Source organism: Lathyrus oleraceus, chromosome 3 (genome assembly GCF_024323335.1).
Source record: "Lathyrus oleraceus cultivar Zhongwan6 chromosome 3, CAAS_Psat_ZW6_1.0, whole genome shotgun sequence".
Lineage (NCBI taxonomy): Eukaryota > Viridiplantae > Streptophyta > Magnoliopsida > Fabales > Fabaceae > Lathyrus > Lathyrus oleraceus.
This window is the reverse complement of record NC_066581.1, coordinates 49,202,420-49,225,720: the sequence shown is the minus strand read 5'-3', so window position 1 is coordinate 49,225,720 and position 23,301 is coordinate 49,202,420. Positions and strand designations below refer to the sequence as shown.

The 23,301-nt window shown below is 37.8% G+C and overlaps 1 protein-coding gene and 1 non-coding gene across 3 annotated transcripts; one reads left to right on the top strand and one right to left on the bottom strand.

The window, feature by feature from the left end:
- Positions 1–5,020: 5,020 nt before the first annotated feature.
- On the top strand, positions 5,021–9,543 carry LOC127132454 (uncharacterized). 2 transcript variants are annotated; one of them, XM_051061406.1, is made up of 7 exons: positions 5,021–5,399; positions 5,565–5,679; positions 6,242–6,300; positions 6,409–6,565; positions 6,641–8,109; positions 8,368–8,512; positions 8,741–9,543. In XM_051061406.1, the coding sequence occupies exons 2-7, from the start codon at positions 5,583–5,585 to the stop codon at positions 9,418–9,420; spliced, it is 2,607 nt and encodes an 868-aa protein (XP_050917363.1). In that variant the 5' UTR covers positions 5,021–5,399; positions 5,565–5,582; the 3' UTR covers positions 9,421–9,543. The 2 variants fall into 2 exon arrangements, with proteins under 2 accessions (XP_050917363.1, XP_050917362.1); XM_051061405.1 differs by having other exon boundaries at positions 6,409–8,109.
- A 9,802-nt stretch (positions 9,544–19,345) lies between these two features.
- LOC127133549 (small nucleolar RNA R71) lies at positions 19,346–19,452 on the bottom strand. The gene has a single exon (XR_007807510.1). It is a non-coding gene; the product is annotated as a small nucleolar RNA R71 (small nucleolar RNA).
- Positions 19,453–23,301: the final 3,849 nt, after the last annotated feature.

Here is a 23,301-nt window from a genome sequence, read left to right as displayed (position 1 = left end):
ATCTCTTCCTTTTTGGCATAGGAACACTTTGAGGAAAAACCCATTTGAGAGCTCCACATGTAACAATTGTCTTTGGTCCTGATTCCTTTCATAATCACTTCACTATCTTTGTTAAAAATTAGACATTCAGTTTTGGTGAAGTTAACATTCAGACCTTGATCACATAGTTGACTGATGCTTATTAGATTTGCAGTCAAGCCCTTAAAAAGTAGAACCTTGTCAAGTTTAAGAACTCCAAGACAATCAAGCTTACATGTTCCCTTGATTTCACCTTTTGCTCCATCTCCAAAGGATACATGGCTTATGGTATGATGATGCAGGTCAGTTAGTAGGTCTTGGTTTCCAGTTATGTGTCTGGAACATCCACTATCAAAATACCACTCTTCTTTGGCTGAGATTCTGAGGGGAATGTGAGCTAATAGACTTGTAACATTAGTCTTAGGAACCCATTGCTTCTTGTTGATAGGCCTGTGCTGTTGATAGTGAGTCTGTTGATGGACAGAGGTAGGGTAACCATACAGCTTATAGCAGAAGGGCTTTAGGTGACCAAATTTCCCACAGTAATGGCATCTCCATCTTTGGTGTTTCCCTTTCTGCTGTCTTCTCCTCTGATGTTGTGACATCTCAGGACTGCTCTTACTATTGCTGCATTGAGGTTTATAACTAGTGTAACTGCTCTCAGCCTTAGATTTATTGTACCCTAATCCAGATTTGTCTCCTGTGATTAGTCCAGTTTGAAGAATCTTGTCTAAGGAGTCAGATCCATTGTTTAACATCTTTACATACTTGGCCATCTCTTCTAGTTTTGAGTTTAAGAACATAGCTTCAGTTTTTAACTTGGAGATGGTTTCCACATGTTCTGCCTTTTCATTCTCCAGCTGTACTATCTTTTGGCTTTCAACTTGTTGACTTTCATCTAGGTTGACCTTTAGGGCCACTGCTTCTGTTTTTAATTTGGAGATGGTTTCCAATTGTTCTACCTTCTCATTCTCAAGTTGAGTTATCTCCTTCTTCTGGCTTTCAACCTGCTTACACAGCTCCACACTTTTGTGACACATCTTTCTGTAGGTAGAGGCCAACTCTTCAAAGGTCACTTCTTCATCACTTGAGTCTTCATCAGATCCCCATTTTCCTGTCAATGCAGTCACTAGATTTGCAGCCTCCTCAGTATCACTCTCATCAGACCAGGTAGCAGCAAGACTCATCTTCTGCTTCTTGAGGTAGGTCCCACATTCAGTTCTAATGTGTCCATACCCATCATATTCATAGCACTTTACTTCTTTTCCTTCTTTGGGATTTTCATCTGACCTTGCTCTTCTTCCATTGCTGATGTCAGATGAGATGTTCTTGACATTTGCCTTGGATCTTACATCCATTTTTCTTAACAGTCTGTTGAACTGTCTCCCCAGCATTGCAACTTCATTGGCCAACTCTTCATCAACATCCTGACTATTTTCTTCTTCTGTGTTTGATATGAAGGCAATGCTTTTGGTTTTCTTTTCAGAGCCAACATTTAACCCCATCTCAAATGTTTGGAGAGAACCAACCAGCTCATCAACTCTCATGTTGGAGATGTCTTGAGATTCTTCTATGGCAGTTACTTTCATAGCAAATCTCTTAGGTAGTGACCTGAGTATTTTTCTTACCAATTTTTCATCTGACATCTTTTCTCCCAGGGCTCCTGAGGCATTAGCAATTTCAAGGATACTCATGTGAAATTCATGAATTTTTCATCTTCTTTCATCCTTAAATTTTCAAACTTGGAGGTGAGCAGCTGAAGTCTAGACATCTTTACTCTAGAGGCGCCTTCATGAGTGGTCTTGAGAATGTCCCAAGCATCTTTGGCCACTTCACAGTTGTTTACCAACCTGAAAATATTCTTGTCTACCCCATTGAATATTGCATTCAATGCTTTAGAATTTCCAAGGGCTAGATCATCCTCCTCCTTGGACCATTGTTCTTCAGGCTTCTTCTCAATAGTGGCTTCTCCTTCTTTAGTAATTACAGGATGCACCCAGCCTGTCAACACAGCCTTCCAAGCCTTCTTATCAAGAGATTTTAGAAAGGCTACCATTCGAGGTTTCCAATAGTCATAGTTAGATCCATCCAAAATTGGTGGCCTGTGAACAGATCCTCCATCTCTCTCCATTGTACCAGAAAGTATCGCCCTTAGATCTCACCCAGAACCAGAGCAGGATGCCTACTTTGATATCAATTGAAATTCTGGTATCAGATATGAGATGTCGAAGGTAATGTCACGACACTAATATCTGAGTAATGCAAACAGAATAAAGATAGAGAATAGTAATGCAAGATACACAAGCAATTGTTAACCCAGTTCGGTCCAACTCACCTACATCTGGGGGCTACCAAGTCAGGAAGGAAATTCACTAAAATAGAATCAGTTCAAAGACTCTCCGTACACTTCAACAAGTTACAGTCTTTCTCACCTAATCTCTACCCGTGCAATTTCTACCTAAGCACTCTTAGATATGAGAACCCACTCACTTCCCTACAATAACACCTGTGATCTTAAACAACAATCCCTTGAGAAAAGAAAACACTTTTCAATAACACACACTTGATTTTACTTCACAGTTTCAATCAAGTAGGCACACTCTTGATCTTTCTTAACAGCTTTGATCAAGAAGACACACTCTTGATCTTGCTTCACAACTTTGACCAAGAAGACACACACTTGATCTTGCTTCACAGCTTTGATCAAGTAGACACACACTCTTGCTTAACAGCTTTAGAGTGACAAATTACAACCACAAATTAGTCCAATTCAATCATCAAAAGATAACTTGAATGGCTTACAAGTCTCACGACTAAACAAACACAAACCCTAGCTCTCTCTCTATATTTCGCTCAGTATTGGTTGTGTTGTAAAATAGGTTTTCTAAGTCCCTTTTTATAGAAGCTTTCAGCTGGGCTTGGACATCTTGAAAACCCTAAATCTATTTTCCAATTAAATCTTCCCATGACAGCTGGTTAGATCTCCTTGGAAAATAAGTAAATCAGGTTGTAATCAATGATTGAATGCGCCTGCAAATCAGATCTTCAATCAAACATAGATTGCCATTAATTGTGCAATCACAAAACACCAGACATTCCTACTGAATGTTCTGTGTACAGGATGTCATGACATCGGGTCTGACATCTTGGAACAATCCTGCATAATTCCATAATTCCATTATTAGTTTCCAGCAGGTACAACCATATCAGATGCCATGACATTGTGTATGACATACTGAAACAATCCTGCATGATCATGTCTTTCATTTAAACTCCAACAGGTACACACATATCAGATGCCATGACCTTGTGTATGACATTCTGAAATAATCCTGCATGATTATGTTTCTTAAGCTCCAGCAGGTACATAGGATATCTCATGTTAAGATATCACACATAACATCTTGTGAACACTCTTTGTCCAGAATATCCCAGACCCCCCAGCTAGCCTAGGAGAATGGTATCCGCGTAAAGTTAACGACCTATGGAACTTCAATCCATGGCAAAGCTTCGCAAGATCGGAGTGTCACAAATGGAAGCACCGTCATGACCATGTCTTAACTGACGCAGTCATGCCAACTGAGGTAAAACCAAGTCGTACTTATATGGCTTGGTACAGATCAGTTGGTTTTCAGTTCATCGCCGAAGATATGTACCTATACGACCCACGCCAGGCAACTTACACACAAGAAGGATCAACATCTAACCCCCAACAACATTCTCAGCCCAGTTACTCACAACCCCATATCCGTCAAACTTTCCGTTCCACAAACACACAAACATACAACCAAAACATGCCATTTACCCAACCCCAATACCAAGAGCATACCCCATACCACCACCAACAATTTGACCATCAACCTGAGACCCAACATCGCTTCGCACCCACCCCATCACCCTACCAAAGTCGCCTTAGCCAAAACACCAACCGCCCCTCCTCCTACCGTAGCCAAGAAGCCAAAACATCACAAAACCAAAACATCCAACAACCCTATCTCTACCAAACACCCCAACAACCTTTCCAACCTTTCCTCGACGCATCATTCACACCCATTTCTCCCTTCAACCGTCCCAATCGCCCATCCATGAGTCAACCACATCCCAACTTCTCTGGCATGGGTCATGAGCTCAGCTACGGCGGTACACCATCAATGCATACTGAAGACTTTGCTGACTTGTCTGAATACCTCAACGGACCTTCTCATGTAGTTGGTAGTGACGCTTCTGGCCCCACAGATGATCAAACACCGGTGCAGAATCGTCAACGTGGGTTAGGGCCAAGGGTTAGGGTAGCTAGAGGATGTGGGACCAGAGGTCGGTTAGGTGATCCCGGTCATCACCATTAGGTTTCTTTGTGTAAACTCCAAACTTTATTAATATCAAGTCGTCTTATATCAAATTTATCTTTCACTTATACCATAAAACACAAAAAATGCATTTTAGGAGGAGTCTCCAATTGAATTGGCGACTCCTCCTAAAACCTACACATAGACGCCAATTGAATTTGCTAGGGCACCTGCCATAGCCAATCCAATTGGCGCCTCCATTCAAGTTTTAAGAGGAGTCTCCAATTCAATTGGCGACTCCTCCTAAAAGTGGGGTATTTTTGGATTTTTTTTGAAATTAGGGGTATTTTGAGAATTTTCTTAAAAAGTGGATTATTTTGGTAAAAAAAAAAAAAATATATATATATATATATATATATATATATATATATAATATATAATATATATATATTATAATATATATATATATATATATATATATATATATATATATATATATATATATATATATATACTTCCTTCATTAATCCAACAAAATATAAATAAAGAAGAATTAAATTCTCCCCATTTATTTTTCTTAAAAACGACTGTAAAATTGTTTTTATAGTTTAAATTAAATTAGGTTTTACAATTTTTTTTAGTCTAAAAAATGAACCTTCATTTTAATTTAACTATAAGAATTATGAAAAAAAAATCAATGTAGGGTGCACCGTTCATATTCATTTACTTCGTTTGATTTTTTGAGCCCAAAAAATCAAACACTTCAATTCTCACTCACTCACTTCACAAGACGCAAGTGACACCGTCACCTCTCTCTCTCTCTCCAGATCTCTTTTGCTTTGACCATTTTCGTGGAGAGAGTAAATGAGCACAAACACAAAGGGTTATGTATTTGTCTTTCTAACCCTTTTCAAATTTTCGATAAATTTTTACTATTCTTTCGATTTGCGGAACAATTTTAATAATAATATTATTCTTAAATTATGTACATTGGATAATGGGTGTTTGGCCTGATTCATAAAAATGTCGCAAAGGGTTTTCCTCGTCAACAAGTAAGACTCTTGGGTTTCTGAGTGAAGGCTTTTCTCGTTTCGGGTAAGATCTTGAATCTCTCTATTTTCAAGTTTGTTACTTTTGTTGAAATTGGTTTGTAGATTTCAGATTTGGGTTTTGGAGTTGGGACAATTTTGTTGTTAAAAAATGTTTTTTTTTCATTCTCAGTGTTGTTAAGTGATGGTTTTTTTTGTTTAATTGTGATAGGAAAATAAGGATTTTGAGATGGAGAAAAAACGTTCCAAGGGAAGTTTCCTTAGCTTGTTTGATTGGAATGCCAAATCTCGGAAGAAGCTCGTTTGGAATAATCCAACTTTACCTGGTAATTTCATTCATGTTGTGTTTTTCTTTAATGTTCCTTTTTGTTGTCATTGTTTTCTTGTCATGTTCATCTATTTAGGACTTGTTTGGATTGACTAATTTGATTTTATCCATAATCACTTTTCAGTTTTTCCCTGTAACCTCTCTAGAATAGCTTATGAAAATAGTTTATAGTTTATAAGAAACAGTTTAACTTTATTATATCTTTTTTTATCTTGGAAATAGCTTATACATAGACAGACACTAAGTGTATGTTTGGTTTCACATTTGGGAGCACTTAGAATTGATTCTAGATGTGAAGAGTTGATTTTGACATGTTAAGTTGTTCTCGAGTAGAATTGATTTTACTTTCCAGAATTGATTTTACTTGAAGCTAGGATTTGTAGTTTTTGAGTCTAAATGTGATTTTTATACTGAAATTTACCTTTTGCAAGAGTTTATCCAAAGATAAATCACTTTTCCTTTAACTCACTTTTATCCAAAATCAATTTTTTTCACTGTAAAACCAAACACACACTTAGATGATATGCCTATTCTAAATGTTTATGTTACATCCACTGCAGAGGTTTCAAAGCAGGGAAAGGAAAATCTAGAGAATTTGCCAGACTCGCAGTTCTATAGGGTGTGAATTTCCCCCACTTTTTGCTGCATGCTTTTTTATCATTTGTTGGAATTTTCGATTATTTTTTGTTTGACTTATTTTTCGGTTTGGTGATTACAATTATTTTAGATAAAGGGGGATGAGAATGGAGCAAGTCCGAGTGATATTGCAAGTGGTGATTTTAACTGCGCCGTATCAGGTTGTAGTGATGAAGGGTGTGGTAGTAAAGCCCCTGGGTTAGTAGCAAGACTCATGGGTTTGGATTCGTTGCCGACTTCAGAAGTTGGTGAGCTTTCCGGTGCTTCATTTTACAAGTCTCATGGAGGTTCTCGTTATAATGTGGGTGATCTTCGTTTCACAGATGACTTCCGTCGCGCTGACTACTTAAACACACCATTTAAGCCAGAGAAATCTTCTTGGGACGCCATGGAATCAAAGGCACGTAAAATGGAAAACCGGCCAATGAAGAGATTTCAAACTGAAATGTTGCCTCCAAAGTCAGCTAAACCCATTCCAGTTACTCACAATAGATTATTGTCTCCTATCAAGAGTAATGGTTTTCTGCCGCCGAAAAGTGCAGCTCACATAATGGAGGCAGCTGCTAAAATAATTGATGGAAGCCCTCAGCCGTATATGAGGAATAGAATGCTATCGTCCGGGTCTTCATCTGTTCCGCTAAGAATTCTTGATTTGAAAGAGAGATTGGAAGCTGCACAATATGCTCCCATGCCTAGAAAGCAAGCGGATTCGAACAATACCAACCGTTCAAACTGCAAGCCTAGTGAGAAGAGCTCTAAGAGTTCAAGAGATTATGATAAACGGAGCTCTAAAGGAAAATCAGGTTCTCTTGCAATGCCATCCAAAAACAATGTTCAAAGCCGAGATACATTGGTTTCAAATGGAAATAGGAAATATACGAGGCAGAAAGAACAAAATGATATAAAATCAAACCAGCCCACAAGGAGCCAGAAACCAATTATAAACCGAGCATTGCCGCAGAAAACGAATGCAAGCCGTAACAGCAATGTGCTGATTCAGAATAATCAAAAGCAAAACGGCATGATTTCCAAAGGTAAATCAGCCTCAAAAATAGATTCAAACAAGCCAACAGCGCGAGGTTCTTCTTCTGAAAGTTCTACCGGGATCAGGAAGGCAACAAACAAGAGTGCTACGAATGTCAATATTCCGCCTAAAAGGTCAGGCTCTAGGGCAACTGATAACCGAAAGGAGTTTCCTCCATCCAAAACACAAAGTATTTCCCAAAAGAAAAAGTATAACAGCAGAGGTTTTCACGAGGCAAGAAGTCCCGATCATGCAAAAAGTGATTTCGAAAGCAAGTCCATAAAATGCAATTATACGACTGATGGAAGTATTGATCAGAATGCATTTAACTTGAACGAAAGCAGTGATGTCATTTCATTTACATTTACATCTCCCTTGAGGAAAAGCATGCCGGAGTCACTATCCTCTGACCAGGTGACGGAAACCAGAACTAGATTTGGTGTCGACTCTCTCGGGCACAATGATAATCTTCATCCCAAAAAATTATCACTATCTCCGACACATATGATAGATAGTGATGCATTGAGTGTTCTGTTGGAGCAAAAGCTTCAAGAATTAACATCGAGACTTAACTTACCTCAATGTACCCTAGCCTCGGAGGAGCCATCTACTGATTTGAGATCTAGTTTGCAAGATAAAGCATCCAGTATCGTAAACACCACAGATATGGAACAAGATGAAATGTTCAGTGATGAACTTGATAGAATGCATAACTATCGATATTATTCAAGTGACGAGCTAGTGCTTAACACGAATCAGCAACTGCAGGTATATAACTTCTCTAACATTTTCAGCTTCATCTGTAATGGTCTTCATTTCAAGTAGTACTTCTTGATTTAGCATTTCACTTGCTTCCTACCAACACATAGTAAAAAAAAATACGTTGAGTCCGATTTCCAGAGAATAATTGTTTACAATCCACATGCCATTTAGAGTCTAATTATATAAATTAGGTTTGCAATTTTCAATTATCTTTGAACTGAAAAGAGTCGACATGCTTACCTTAGTGCTCAATCACTTTTACAGACATTGGAAGTAAGGGAAGATCCTAGCTATAGCAGCAACAATGAAAGTGGAAATGATCTTGATTGTCAGCATTCCAATGCTGATACAAACTTTCAAGGTCCTTCTGTCAGTGAAAGTTACATGGATAGTGAAGACAGTACCTATGGTAATGTTCATCTTTCCCTTGCAATGAGACTTATTTGTTTAGATCTCAAAGCAAAATCTCATTAGTCTTTTATTTAGTTTTCAAATATCGGTTCCAAACTTGTTAATACATTAGGGGTTGTTCATCAATATTTGGTGATAACAAAATTCCCAGAAATTTGTTGCTTTTTTCCTAGCATAAGAAAACATATAAAATTGTCTTGCCAATCCGTTTCTTCCTGTTTTTCAGGCAGCACGGTTTATTCATCCATGCAAGATGAGGAAGTATCTAACATTTCCCAGATAAACGGATCTGAATCACTTGAAAATGAAGCGACGTCGTCAGAGCAAAGCTCTTCCGTATCTACTGCGCGCAACATGTCTGTCACACAAATAATCAGATCACCGAACATGGTAGATTTTAAAAGATCAGGCATTATGGAACTTGACTATGTACAAAACATACTCGGCAATGCAGAGTTCATGGCAGAAGAATTCATCATGGGTCGAACTAACACAGTCATAATGCCAAATCTCTTCGATCTGTTGGAGAATCACAGTACCGGAACAACAACATACTGCGGAGAAGAGTACTCTAAGCTTGACAGGAAGGTTTTATTCGACTACGTGAGTGAGTGCTTAGAGTCGAGATGCGAGCAAGCTTTTGTTGGAAGTTGCAAATCATGGCCTAGATGGGTGACATCGATTCAGAGGAAGAACATCTTAGCAGAAGAATTGTACAAAGAGATGTTGAGTTTTAGGAACATGGAAGATGTTATGGCGGAAGAACTTCTGAGCAATGACATGAGTAGAGGATATGGGAAATGGCTTGACTTTGACATTGAAGCATTTGAAGAAGGGTTAGAGGTTGAAGAGGACATAGTAGAATCTTTGATTGATGAATTGCTTTCTGATTTGTTGGTTGTATAACTAACCATTGGTAGATTCCATTTTTTTAAAATTATAAATTGTAGTATGTAATGATTTTGAAGTAAAATTGTTAATACCATTAATTAAAATTCTGAAAAAAAACGCATCAGGCCGTTCTGACAATTTCTGTGTTGGGTTAGTTCATTCGGCAGTTCTGACTTTAGAAAAACAAGTTATAGCATCTATTTGGAGTTTTTTGGTTGATGTGGTTTGAAGGGGAGAGTGAGGCCAATTGGAAATGACAAGATGTGTAGACCAAATGGAAATTCTGAGCACATGGCTACTCTGTCGTATTATTATGTAACAGAATGTGTCTTGCTGTTTCATCCACGATGTTAATGAGTCTCATATGCGATAATTATGTGCAGTAGACTTTAACAACACGCCATGTGGTTTCTAACGTTATTTCCTTCTTTCACCTCTGTGTAGTCTTAATCACATGACTGTTATTGATTTGCTTATTTGTCTTTTTCAATGTACTTTCGTTTTCTTCTTCCAATGATCACATTGACTAATATTAAAACATTCGCAAATCTTAGCTCAATTAACAAAATACCGATATTGTTAGATTGGATGTAAATGTTAGAGTTCGAATTTTAACTCTCACGGTTGTGTTTGAGAAATTGACAAAGTACCAATATCGTTAGGGTAGACACAAATGTTAAAGTTCGAACCTTCACTCTCATGGTTGTGCTTGAAAAAAATTTCTAGTAGTTATTACCACTTCCTCTAATTTTTTTTCCTTCTAATAGTTATTATCGCTTCCTCTAAAAAAAACAAACAAACTAATATTTAAAGTATCTAAAACTAGTTGGATAGTATTAATTCAAAGGGAAATTGCTTAAAATTAGCAATTCATTAGACTAATATTAAAACTGCCTAAAATTAGTTGATAAAAGTAATTTCTTAGGGGTTCTTCTTCACATCTTTACTAGTGAACAACTACATTTGTAAAATCTAAAATTACTCTTCCCAAATTCGGAAGTATATTTCGCACATCCAAATTACACCACAACTCTTCTTAAATGAATATTTCACTCATTTTACTAAAAATTTAATCTAAAAGTATATCTCCGTACATATGGAAGAGTGAGTCTATATATTTACTTTCGTAATAATCGCTGAATATATTTTAAACTCATGATAATATGTTTATTTCAAAACTCAAGAAATAATTCAGAACTATATTTTTGGACAAACCCTTGAGAAAAACTAATTTCCATCCTAAGTAGTAAGTTTGTTATAAATTTGACATTTTTAAAGAAATTTTATATTTTAGGCCATTTATACTAAGTGTACATAATTGTTATTCAATTAAACAATATAATGATGTAATTCAATTAAAAAGCCATATGTTAAATCAATTAAAATTCATAATCAAACATCATTGTTGATAAATTGCAAACCATAATAAAAATATTATCGAAATACAAGTAAAAGTGAACTACTAGGTGTATTTGACCCCTGATTCCTTCTCTACCTTCTGTACCATAAGGCATTGTTTGCCTAGGTTATTATGGCCTATACGGTGGTCATCCCATGATTGTCTTCCTCAAACTCTCCTCTCTCCACGTCCTTTCTCCCAATGGTCACAATACGCTGACAAACGGGAAAGACATAACAACATGATCTACCCTAACCTATTCCTCTTCCAATATCTCCAAGTGAGCTAGCCTAGATAAATCTCCCTCAGCATATGGTGTCATTTAAGGATGCGACACTCTAAAAGAACCATTGGATGTATCCATATGCATCACTCTTTGGTGAAGGAGATGGCACACTTCGTGTTTCCTCTAGTACCAGATGATTATAAAAATCATCAAACATCGCAACAACATCTATGTCGAAGATAGTGGGAGGAGCAAACACATTGGGACAAATAAGGCGTCACCTACAAGCCAATCATCAAAAGTGGAAGGCTATATCATCCAATGGGTGCGTCTAATAATGACTGTTGTATGTTGTGTAGTGTATATCATATACTCGGATGTGGCCAATAAAACTTGGAATGCCTTAATATAGTGATTCCCTCTGAGCGGGACGAATGAGCAAACATGTGTCCAAGCCTCATTGTATTCATCCTCATATGACCAATCAGAGATGCGTGGAAAGTGAGAGAGGATCCATGTTTGGAAATGATTCAGATGAAATATTAGCAACGGTGTAGCACAAGTGTTATGAAATATTAGTGTAGTGTTATAATTGCAAAGGGTCGCACCTAGGGCGATACCTTTAGACTGTCCCATAAGAGACGACGTTGGAATGTATCCTAAAAGGAGGAATCAACTCACCCCAGAACTTTCCTATTGTCCGATAGTGGAAAATATGGGATAAGACATTTATGGGGTAGAGAGAAGTCAAGGTCAATAACTGACCCATAACTTCCTGGAAAATAGGGATTCAACCGCCCACTATTGACTGAGTGCGGGATTATCATTCCTAAGAGAATCCTATGCCATATAGCCCTCTACAAATACATCTCATATGCAGGAGAAAGAACACATATTTTAAGGCATACAGATCATTACACCCTAAAGCATATCGCTCAACATGATCATCATTCATATGATTACACCCCGCAGAAGCTTATACCTAAGCACATCGTCCGTCAACAGGGCCTCTCACCTCACGTGAGCAGGACCCCTAAACCACCGTAGAACATCACCATACAAGACTTCTCGCCATCGTGGGCAACCCATAACCATCCAACAATTTTAATAAACCTACCAAGGTCTCTGAGTTTCCCTGCCCTAGCAGGGGGAACACACATAACTGTACTTTTTGACCAGTACAATGACACCTATTGTGGGGCCCGACAACACTAACTCGGGCCACACTTCTACTCTAACTCCCTCATTTCCCTCCAAAGATGGATGACAAAACCATAACCTATAACACAAACACCATCACCAGCGGTTTCGACGGTGGAGGTAACTATAGATCTTCCTAGAGGAAATACGCAAGGCGAGTGTTTGCAGTAAATGTAATATCCACTTGCTTCCCCATAAGATATCAAGGGAAAAAAGGTTTAACTTTATCTTCCATGAGGAGCACACTATTGGCCTCAACCCTCACAATGATGATCATCTGGTCATCACTATGCAACAAGGCAACTGGGACATTAGGCGCGTGTTGATAAACCCTGGGAGCTCTGCTGTCGTCCTATTTTGGGATGCCTTCTAGAAGCTGCAACTCAACCCGAATGAAATGAAAATTTTCAATTATTCTTTGACGAGATTATCAGGCGAACATGTATAACTACTAGGCCACATAACCTTGGAAACCACATGTGGCGAGGGAGGCGATGCCAAGGAGATTGATGTCAACTACCTCATTATTGACGCCATATCACCATACACTATCATCTTGGGAGCAGTCATGTCCATATTATACCTAACCTTAAAATACCCGCTCTCTGATGGGCGATTCAGTAATATTTGAGGGAACCAACAAGTAGCTTGAAAGTGCTATCGAAGTAGCTTGGAGATGGCTAGAGAAAAGCTTACCCTTATTGATATCCCTCCTTAAGAAGTTCCAAATAATGACTTCGAGTGTTGGGACCATAGATTGAGTTTGGAAGCGGAAATGATCCCACCCAAGGAAGATTTGAAGGAGGTCCAGATAGGTTCTCATATCTATCATGTGACAAAGATAAGTACTTTATTATACACGAAGGAGGAACGTGAACTAGTCGACAAACTCATTAAGAATATTGACTTGTTCACTTGGGCTCCCTTCGACATGCCAGGAATAGACACTAAAGTGGTGGGCATCGCCTCGCCATCCACCCTTCCATCAAGCCAGTGGCACAAAGAAAGTGAAAAGTAGACAAGGAGAAAAGGACCTTAAATGATGAAGAGGTGGAAAAAAATATTCAATACTAGATTCATTATAAAAAAAATACCCCACCTGATTGACCAACGTGGTTCTGGTACGAAAAGCCAACAACAAGTCTCAAATGCGTGGGCATTTCACCAGTATGAATGCCGCCTACTCCAAAGATCTGTACCATCTGCCAGACAAAGATTGCCTCATTGAAGGATCACCAAGCTACCATGCATTGAGATTTATGGATGCATATTAAAAGTACAACTATATTCGGATGGATCCCCTGGATGTGCCCAAAATAACCTTCATGTCAAATTATGGCAACTACTACTACAATGTCACGCCTTTCAGCCTTAAGAACGCTGGAACCACCTACCAACGCCTCATGGATGATGTCTTTTCTCATCAGATGTGGAGAAACCTAGAGGTCTACGTTGATGACATGATAGTTAAGACTATCAAAGGACACAACCATTTAGAGTACTTGGAAGATGTCATATAGTCAATCAAGAAGTATGATATGTGCCTAAACCCCACCAAGTGTTATTTCGGGGCCCAAACAGGGAAATTTATAGGCTTCATGATGACACAGAGAGGCATAGAGGCTAATCTAGATAAGTGCCAAGCACTCATCACAATGTGTATCCCCACTAACGTAAAGGAAGTACAACAGCTCACAAGTTGCCTCACTGTCCTATCTCGCTTCCTTTACTGTGCAACTCCCCGGATTTTTGATCCAATACATTATTAAAAAAATTATATTTACTTTAAAAAGTGCTAATTTTTTTAATATAAAATTATAATTACATGTTTGCAAAGATATGTAATTTAAAGTAAAACAAACGAGTGGTAAAAACCCAATGTTCTTCCTGCGGTCACGTGAAACATCACAATATTCAGGAAACATGTAAACACGGCTCAGACAAAAAGCAACTACATACACACGTCTATGATACGTAATTACAACACTTAGGTAAACACACGGTAAAAATAATAACACATAATGTCAAATATTTCAGAATCAAAACCATTTTTACTAACAATTTCAACATAGCAAAATCAAACTCACATTTCATCTTTTAATTAATATAAAAAAAATCGTGAACCATATAACCTTTATCAATATTTAAATAAAGAAAGCCAACTAAATAAATAAATAAAGTAAATATACTAATTTACTCATTACTTTCAAATTTCTTCTGCCGCATAATAAATATATTTTAGAAACATATTATTAAAATAACATGAACACCTTAACCTTATTTTATTTTACTATTATAAATTTTATTTTATTTTCTTCTTAAAACATCCAAACAATATGCAATATTCAATTGATTCTCAATTTCATGTTTAATTTCGAATTGTATGGGGAAGAAGAGCTCTTATCTTAAACGTTTTTCTTTCCAACCAGATTTAAAGGTCACTACGAGTAAAATCCTATCTTTATCATGCTTTTACATACAAATTCGAGTTCACCTGCAGAATTTCCGGTCCCTTTACTCCACATTCTCCAATAGTTTTATTTTCGATAATTTTTGAATAAAAATTAAAATAGAATATTAAAATACATTAAAAATGACAAATTTTGAAAATAGATAAAAGAAACTTACCCTAAAACATAAACTAAACTTGAGGAGAATATCAATTATGTTCATCCAGTCGTTTTGACATTAATTTCACGCAAATCAGAGTTACGGTGATAAATATAAGAACAAAACAACGACGTTAGTCGAACTGAGAAAATGATATTTTAAACGAGATCAAAGAAGGCTGAAAAAAATAAATGTAAAAACTTTTAGAAGTTGTAATTCATTATTTTGTAGAAAAGTCTGTATTTGACATAGGTGTGTTCGGCCTAGTCGAAGTAGTGGAAGTCAGCTCTATTCAACATAGTCGAATACAACATATAGTTGTTATGTTGAAGACAAAATATAACTTTGTATATTTTGGGATTTATTTGTATGTTTTGGGTTTGACCTTTGACCTCCTATAATTAGGCATGACATTGTATAATTTTAAAAAAACATTTAACAATTTTAACAGCTTCACAAGTATTGGGATATAGTTTTTCTCTTTTCTCTTTTTCTTCTTCTTCTTATTCATCTTTCTTGAAAATCCTAATTGTTCCAACAAATTGATATTAACGAGTCCGGTTGCGATTCAGAGAGAATTTAAATTGGAAAACAGTAACACAACATCAACAAAATTTCCAGCGAATTTACCAATTTCAAAGAGGAGAACTACGAGAGGCGGGTTACGCAAATGAATGTCATCTTCAGATTTCAAGATGTGGCTAAAATTATGAATGATGGAGTACCGACATTGAAAGAGAATGCAAATGATGTTCAACAAGCTGCACATAAGGAACAAATAAATAAAGATGGAAAAACTATGTTCTTGATCCATCAATGCGTGGATCCTAATGTGTTTGAGAAGATCATTGAAGAAGAAATAACAAAAGGAGCGTGGGACAAGTTTAAGAACTTGTACGGTGGAGATGAAAAGTTGAAGAGGATGAAGTTGTAGACATTGAGAAAGAAATTTGAGATGACTCAAATGAAAGAGGATGGGTCAGTTTTAGAATTCTTTACGTGTGTGGTATTACTAACAAACCAAATGAAGGTGAATGGTGAATCAATCACTAATCTGCATAAGATTGAGAAAGTGTTAAGATCTTTGACTACAAATTTTGAGTATATTGTCATGTATAATGAAGAGCCAAAGAACCTAGCTGAGAAGAAGATGGAAGAAATTAAAGCTTCATTGGAGGCTTATGAGACGAGACTGGAGTAGAGGAACTCAGAAAGGGAGAAAGTGACTGAACAGGAAATGCAAGCAAGATTCACAAAGAAATTTGGAAAAGAAAAGATGAAGCAGAGAAATAATCTTGCTAATAATGAGAAGTCAAGAAAGAATTCAAAGAATCACTTTGATTCAACAAGAAAGTCATGGGCAACAAGTATTCAGGAAGAAAGTTGACATGAAAGAGGTACAATGTTACAATTGTCAAGGATTTCGTCATTAATGCTAGAGATTATCGAAGAAAGAAGGAATCTAGAGAAAAAGATGATGACAAAGTGAAATATGAACATGCTGGAGAAAGCGACTCTGATGATATGCCACTCATGGCAAATACTCAATTGAATAATGAACAAACCAATATGTGGTATCTGGATTCAGAAAGTAGTAACCACATGAATGGTAATAAAAACTAGTTTACCAAGTTAGATGAATCAATTAAGAAAGTAATCAAGTTTGAAAATTTAAGGCATGTTACATCAGAGGGAAGAGGAAACATAACTGTTGTGAGAAGAAATGGTCAGAAGGCCAGCATTACTGACGTATTATATGTACCTTAAATGACAAGTAACTTGATAAGCATATGCCAACTACTTGCCAAAGGGTATAACATGAAGTTGGAATAAAATATGATGAAGGTGTATAATGGTGAAGAAAGGATGATCTTGAAGGCACCGTTGACAGATAATAAAACCTTCAAGGTTGAGATCAACATGGTTGATCATCAGTTTCTTGCTTCGACTTTTGTCAAAGATAATAACTGGCCATGGCATCACAACAGAAGAAGATGGTATATGGCTTACCTCAAGTTAAGGAACCAAGTCAGGTGTGTGAGGAATGTTGCAAAGAAAAGTAGGCTAAGAAATCATTCAAACATGAATCGTCCATGAAGTTGAGAGAAAAGCTAGAGCTTGTTCACTCTAACGTGTGTGAACCTTTTGAAGTAAGGTAAAATGAAGGTAATTTCTATTTTCTAACCTTCATATATGAATTCACTAGATATATGTGGGTTTATGATGACACTGAAATTCACCGTATTTTCGACTCCAATTTCGCATGCATTTTAGTTGTTTTATTGTTATTTTGTTATGTTATTACTATGTTTTTTTTTTTGTTTTCAGGTTTTCAGTCTAATCGGAGCCCCGATCGAGAAAAGGAGCGAAAATGAGCTAAAAAGCCAAAAAATCAGCATTTTACACTTGTGCTTCCCACTGTGGCTGGCGCCATGGCTCTAGCCATGACGTGTCCCAATCTCAACCTCTCCTTAAATGCCACGCCTCCCATGATCTCCACTTGGGCGCTGCACTTTACTCCTATGGCGAGAGCCATGATGTTGTGGCGGGTGCCACAAGAACAAAAGGTTTCCCTCCCAAATTCAAACTTAGGGGCATCCTTGTAATCTCCTTGTTTTTTCTTGCCTATAAATAGAGCCTTGATTGCACTTATTTAGCATCCAAACTTAGTTACAACTAGGCATATATCAGTATTGTGTAAAAGTGGTAATCGCTTCACATCGGAGTGTTGCCACACTGTGTAATCGAGTCTGTAATCGAGTTTGGAGCACTTTGGAAGGAAGTTTAATCCTGCCGCCATTTTCATTTCTGTTTCGCACTTTATTCGACCCTCCGATTGGAGCAGGTTTTATTGCTTTACCTCTGTCTACTTTACTTTCCCGCACTGCCTTTATTTTGTTTACTTTCCCGCACTGCCTTTATTTTGTTTACTTTCCCGCACTTTCACTTTACTTTGTTTATTTCTCACACTGCACTACTTTCCTTTATTTCTTGCACCGCACTACTTTTATTAATTTCTTGTACCGCACTACTTTTATTTACTTTCCTGCAATCGCACTACTTTCATTTACTTTCCTGCAATCACACTACTTTAACTTATTTTCCGCACTCGCACTACTTTTATTTATCCGTTTTTATGATAAAAATCAAAATGCATCTTTACTTTACCATGTCTGGCTAAACCTATAAAGGTTAGAATGTAAGGACCGTAATTGAACTGATAATCCGTACAATTGTTCGTAGAAACACTTGAGGGCTATTTTGACTTTTAACTTAAGTTTTCCCGCACTTAATTTCCGTTGGGTAAGATCGAAAGTCGTCCGACGTCTATTTAAACTTAGTTGTTTTTAACTATTTCAAATACAGCGAAAGCGCTTTGTTTAGTTCATTAGGAGTTTGTAACTTAAAAAGAAAAGTGATTTTAAAACTATTTTCGGACGTGTTTATAAGTTTAGAGCCTGGTTCGTGAGAACCTCTTTTGGTTAAGAAATTCAGGTCAAAATACTTTTCAACTTAGTCAAGACACTATATTTCTTAAAAATAGGTTTACTACTGTAACACAATGCACGCCTTTTTATAAGTGACAATAAGAGGGTTTGATTAGGGAGTACAACTCGGTTCTGAATACGCAAAAGCGACAGTTCCCGTTAAATTTGTTCTTTTCAAAGTAGGAAACACTGCCCATAAGTAATTCTATCAGCAAGTACTTGGATTATTAATTGATTATGTGAATTACATTCGAACCTGTCTTTATTAATTGAATTGAATTTAATACTTTATTTTTCATTGTGCACTCTTAAAAACCTTATTTCGATTACCTTAGATAAACACCATAACAATAGATAACGATAGATTGACATTTGGTCTCTCTGGATTCGACAATCTTTTATATTACTCTGACGCGTTCGTATACTTGCGAAAAGCACCCATCAAGTTTTTGGCGCCGTTGCCAGGGACCAATTTCGTCAAGTTTCGTACCCTGTTGTTATACTGTTTAGACTTAGGTTGTTACCTGCCGGTCAATGCGAAAGGCTCGCAGCGCCGAAAGCTTAGTAGATCCTCTAGCGGAACCTGAACGTTACGCTCGCGCACGTTTATTTTTCCATAGAATTAGGAGACCTATGGCCGAAGATCAAAATCAAAGACCTCTTAAGGACTTCGCCCAACCATCCAACGAAGAACCTAGTTCTAGTATAGTAAACCCAACCATCCCAGCTAATAATTTCGAACTTAAACCCTCCTTGTTGCAACTAGTGCAACAGAGACAATTCACAGGTCTTGCTACTGAGAACCCAAACCAACATTTAAAAATATTTCTCCAATTAGCAGACACTTTTAAAACCAATGGAGCTTCTCCTGAGGCAATCTGTTTAAGATTATTCCCTTTCTCCCTTAGAGATAAAGCCCTATCGTGGTTAGATTCCCTTCCACCCAATTCCATAACAACTTGGGATAACCTTAGAAAAGTATTCCTTGCTAGATACTTTCCCCCAAGTAAGACCGTCGTTCTTCGAAACCGAATAACCAGATTTACCCAGAATCAAGGAGAATCGTTGTTCGAAGCTTGGGAGAGATATAAAGAGCTGTTAAGAGCATGCCCGCATCATGGTTTAGAAAATTGGTTAATCATTAAGACCTTCTATAATGGACTTCACTATAACGCTAAGATGACCACCGACGCTGCCGCAGGCGGCGCACTGATAAACAAACCTTACCATGAAGCTAGTGCCCTTATTGAAGATATGGCTCAAAACCATCAATCATGGGGAGTTGAACGAGCGACAGTTGAGAAGAAGGAAGCCCAAAGAGGAATACATGACTTAAGCTCTATAGACATAATGCAAGCTAAAATGGACGCATTGGCCCTCAAGGTTAAGCATATGTGTATAAACCCGAATACTGCAGCCGTAGTTTCGTCGGATTGTGAGATATATGGAACCAAAGGACACCAATCTGCAGAATGCAGTCTCTTAAACGAAACCAACTCTGAGCAAGTGAACTACGCCTAAGGGAACCCATATTCGAATACCTACAACCCTGGATGGAGGAATCACCCGAACTTCTCCTATAAGAACAATAACCCTATCCAAGATACTGCACCTCCGAGACAACCAGGTTACCAAGCCCCAAGACCAAATCAACCTATGCAACCTGTGCCACCAAAGCCGAGCCTTGAGAAAATTATGGAAAATTTTATCACTGCTCAAACCCAACAAAACAAAGAGTTCATGAACCAGAACATTCACGTTAACGAACTGATTACCCAGTTAGGAACCAAGGTTGACCAAATAGTTACTCACACCAAGATGCTTGAAACCCAAATCTCCCAGGTAGCCTTAAACCAAGCCCCCTAGACTACACCTGGAGGACAGTTCCCTGGACAACCTCAACAAAATCTGATAGGACAAGCCAATGCCATTACCCTATGAAGTGGGGCCGCTTATGATGAGCCATTTAACCCAAGATTGAGTGAACCCAAAACTTTTAAGGAATATACCGAACCCACGGACGAAGTGAAGGAACCAGAGGAATCTGAAAAACAGGAAGGTCAAGAAAAAGGAGAAAAACCTAAAGACAAAGCTTATGTACCACCCCCGCCATATAAACCACCAATACCATATCCGCAAAGACTCAAACAGACCCAGATCAATAACAATATCAAAAATTCATTAAGGTTATAGAAAAACTTCACGTAGAAATCCCTTTCACAGAAGCCATCACCCAAATACCTTCTTATGCAAAGTTTCTCAAAGACATCCTTACCAACAAACGTAGACTCGACGATCCGAAGCCCTTGGAATGCAATTCTATTTCCGAGAATAAGTTAGCCAAAAAAGATAAGGATCTTGGAAATTTCTCCATTCCGTGTGTTTTGGGAAGTCATGTCATCGAAAAAGCTTTTCTAGACTTAGGAGCTAGTGTGAGCTTAATGCCTTTAGCAGTTTGTGAGAGGTTAAACTTAGGAGAATTACAACCTACTAAGATGTCACTTCAATTAGCCGATAGATCTGTTAAGTATCCGATAGGCATATTAGAAGATGTCCCTGTTAGGATAGGTTAGTTATTTATCCCTACTGATTTTGTTGTCATGGACATTAAAGAGGATGAGGATATACCAATCCTTCTAGGTAGACCATTCTTATCAACTGCAGGAGCCATAATAGATGTAAAGAGAGGAAAGTTGACCTTTGAGGTAGGTGACGAGAAGATATAATTTATACTTTCAAAATTTCTTATGGCACCTGTAATGGGAGACGCATGTTATGGCATAGATATGATTAATGAATGCGTTAGGGAAATAGAACAAGAAGAAATCATAAAAACAATTAAGTTGCCATCAACTCTCATACTGGAAGATGATAACTTTAGGAAGCCCTACATCGATGATAACCTTTACAAATGTTTATCCCTTACCCCAGATCCTATGCCATGCCCTAAAAAACCAACCTTAGAACTTAAGGAACTGCCTAAAAACCTGAGATATGAGTTTCTTGATGAAGAGATGAACCGTCCAGTTATAGTCAGTGCTACCTTGAGCCAAGGGGAAACAAACCAACTCTTAGATATTTTACGAAGATATCCCTCAGCCTTAGGATATAATATCTCTAATCTGAAAGGTATAAGCCCATCAGTATGCATGCATCGGATTTTGCTCGAAGAAGATTCAAAGCACTCCAGAGAACATCAGAGAAGAATAAACCCTATAATGAGTGATGCTATTAAAAGAGAAGTTCTTAAGTTACTTGAGGCAGATATAATCTATCAGATCTCGAATAGTAAGTGGGTGAGCCCTGTGCATGTAGTACCTAAAAAGGGAGGCATCACAGTGGTGCAAAACGATAAAGGCGAACATATAGCAAAACAGATAGAAGGAGGATGGAGGATGTGCATAGACTACAGAAAGTTAAATAAAGCAACCAGGAAGGATCATTTCCCTTTGCCATTTATAGACCAGATGTTGGAGCGTCTAGCCAGACACTCTTACTTTTGCTATCTAGATGGATACTCTGGATTCTTCCAAATACCTATCCACCCCGAAGATCAAGAGAAAACCACCTTTACATGCCCTTATGGAACTTTTGCCTACAGACGAATGCCATTCGGACTCTGTAATGCCCCAGCTACTTTTCAACGCTGCATGATGTCAATCTTTGCAGATTACCTGGATAGTATCATGGAGGTATTTATGGATGATTTCTCGGTTTGCGGATTTGATTTCCAAAATTGTCTTGCTAACCTTGAGAAAATTCTGGAGAGATGCGTGGAGGTGAACCTTGTGCTAAACTGGGAAAAGTGTCACTTCATGGTCACCGAAGGGACTGTTTTAGGACGTATAGTTTCCGAAAAGGGTATTGAGGTAGATAGAGCTAAGATAGAGGTCATAGAGAATCTAAAACCACCCAAAACTATCAGAGAAGTCCGAAGTTTCCTTGGACATGCTGGATTCTACCGGCGTTTTATCAAAGACTTCTCTAAAATGACTAAACCTTTAACTGGCCTTTTAATGAAAGATGATGCATTCATTTTTGACGAAAAATGTAATGAAACATTTAATCTTTTAAAGCAAGCGTTGATTTCAGCACCCATTATGCAACCCCCTGATTGGTCAGAACCTTTTGAGATAATGTGTGACGCTAGTGATTATGCCGTTGGAGCCGTTCGGGGACAAAGGAAAGATAAAAAATTACATGCGATCTATTATGCCAGTAGAACTCTAGACACCGCCCAACTTAACTACGCAACAACTGAAAAAGAACTACTAGCTGTAATTTTTGCTATAGACAAATTCAGATCTTATCTAGTAGGAGCCAAAATTAGAGTTTACACCGATCATGCTGCCATTCGTTACCTATTAAGTAAAAAAGATGCCAAACTTAGGTTACTCCGATGGATTCTGTTACTACAAGAGTTTGATTTAGATATCCGAGATAAAAAAGGCACTGAAAATGTAGTAGCTGATCACCTTTCTAGGCTAGAACACCTGAAACCAGACTTCGTACCCATAAATGATGACTTTGCCTATGATAGACTGGTAGCTAAACTAGAAGCCATTGAAGATGATAACCTAGGCCCTCATGAGCACTTCCAAAAATTCTTAGCTGTAAGTAACGTACCATGGTATGTAGACTTTGTTAATTATCTAGCTGCCGACATCATACCCCCCGATCTTGACTACCACCAGAAGAAGAAGTTCTTTAACGATGTAAGAAACTTTTATTGGGACGAACCGCTCCTTTTGAAAAGGGGTAAAGACGGAATTTTTCACCGTTGTGTTCCAGAAGAGGAGGTAAAAAGTATAATTGAGCATTGTCACTCCGCACCCTATGGTGGATATGCGAGCACCTCTAAGACATATGCCAAGTGTAGTGGGGTATTCGTTACCATTAGAGATATTGACTAAATCCAAGGTAAACCATACAAGTCGAGTCGCCATTGCACTTTTATTTATCCAAAGGAATGG

Excerpts from the sequence above, each read along its gene's own strand:
- LOC127132454 (XM_051061405.1), top strand. The coding sequence starts at position 5,583 with ATGGAGAAAAAACGTTCCAAGGGAAGTTTCCTTAGCTTGTTTGATTGG. Across the intron at positions 8,110-8,367 it reads ACACGAATCAGCAACTGCAG|ACATTGGAAGTAAGGGAAGA; the intron begins GTATATAACTTC and ends TCACTTTTACAG. Across the intron at positions 8,513-8,740 it reads TAGTGAAGACAGTACCTATG|GCAGCACGGTTTATTCATCC; the intron begins GTAATGTTCATC and ends CCTGTTTTTCAG.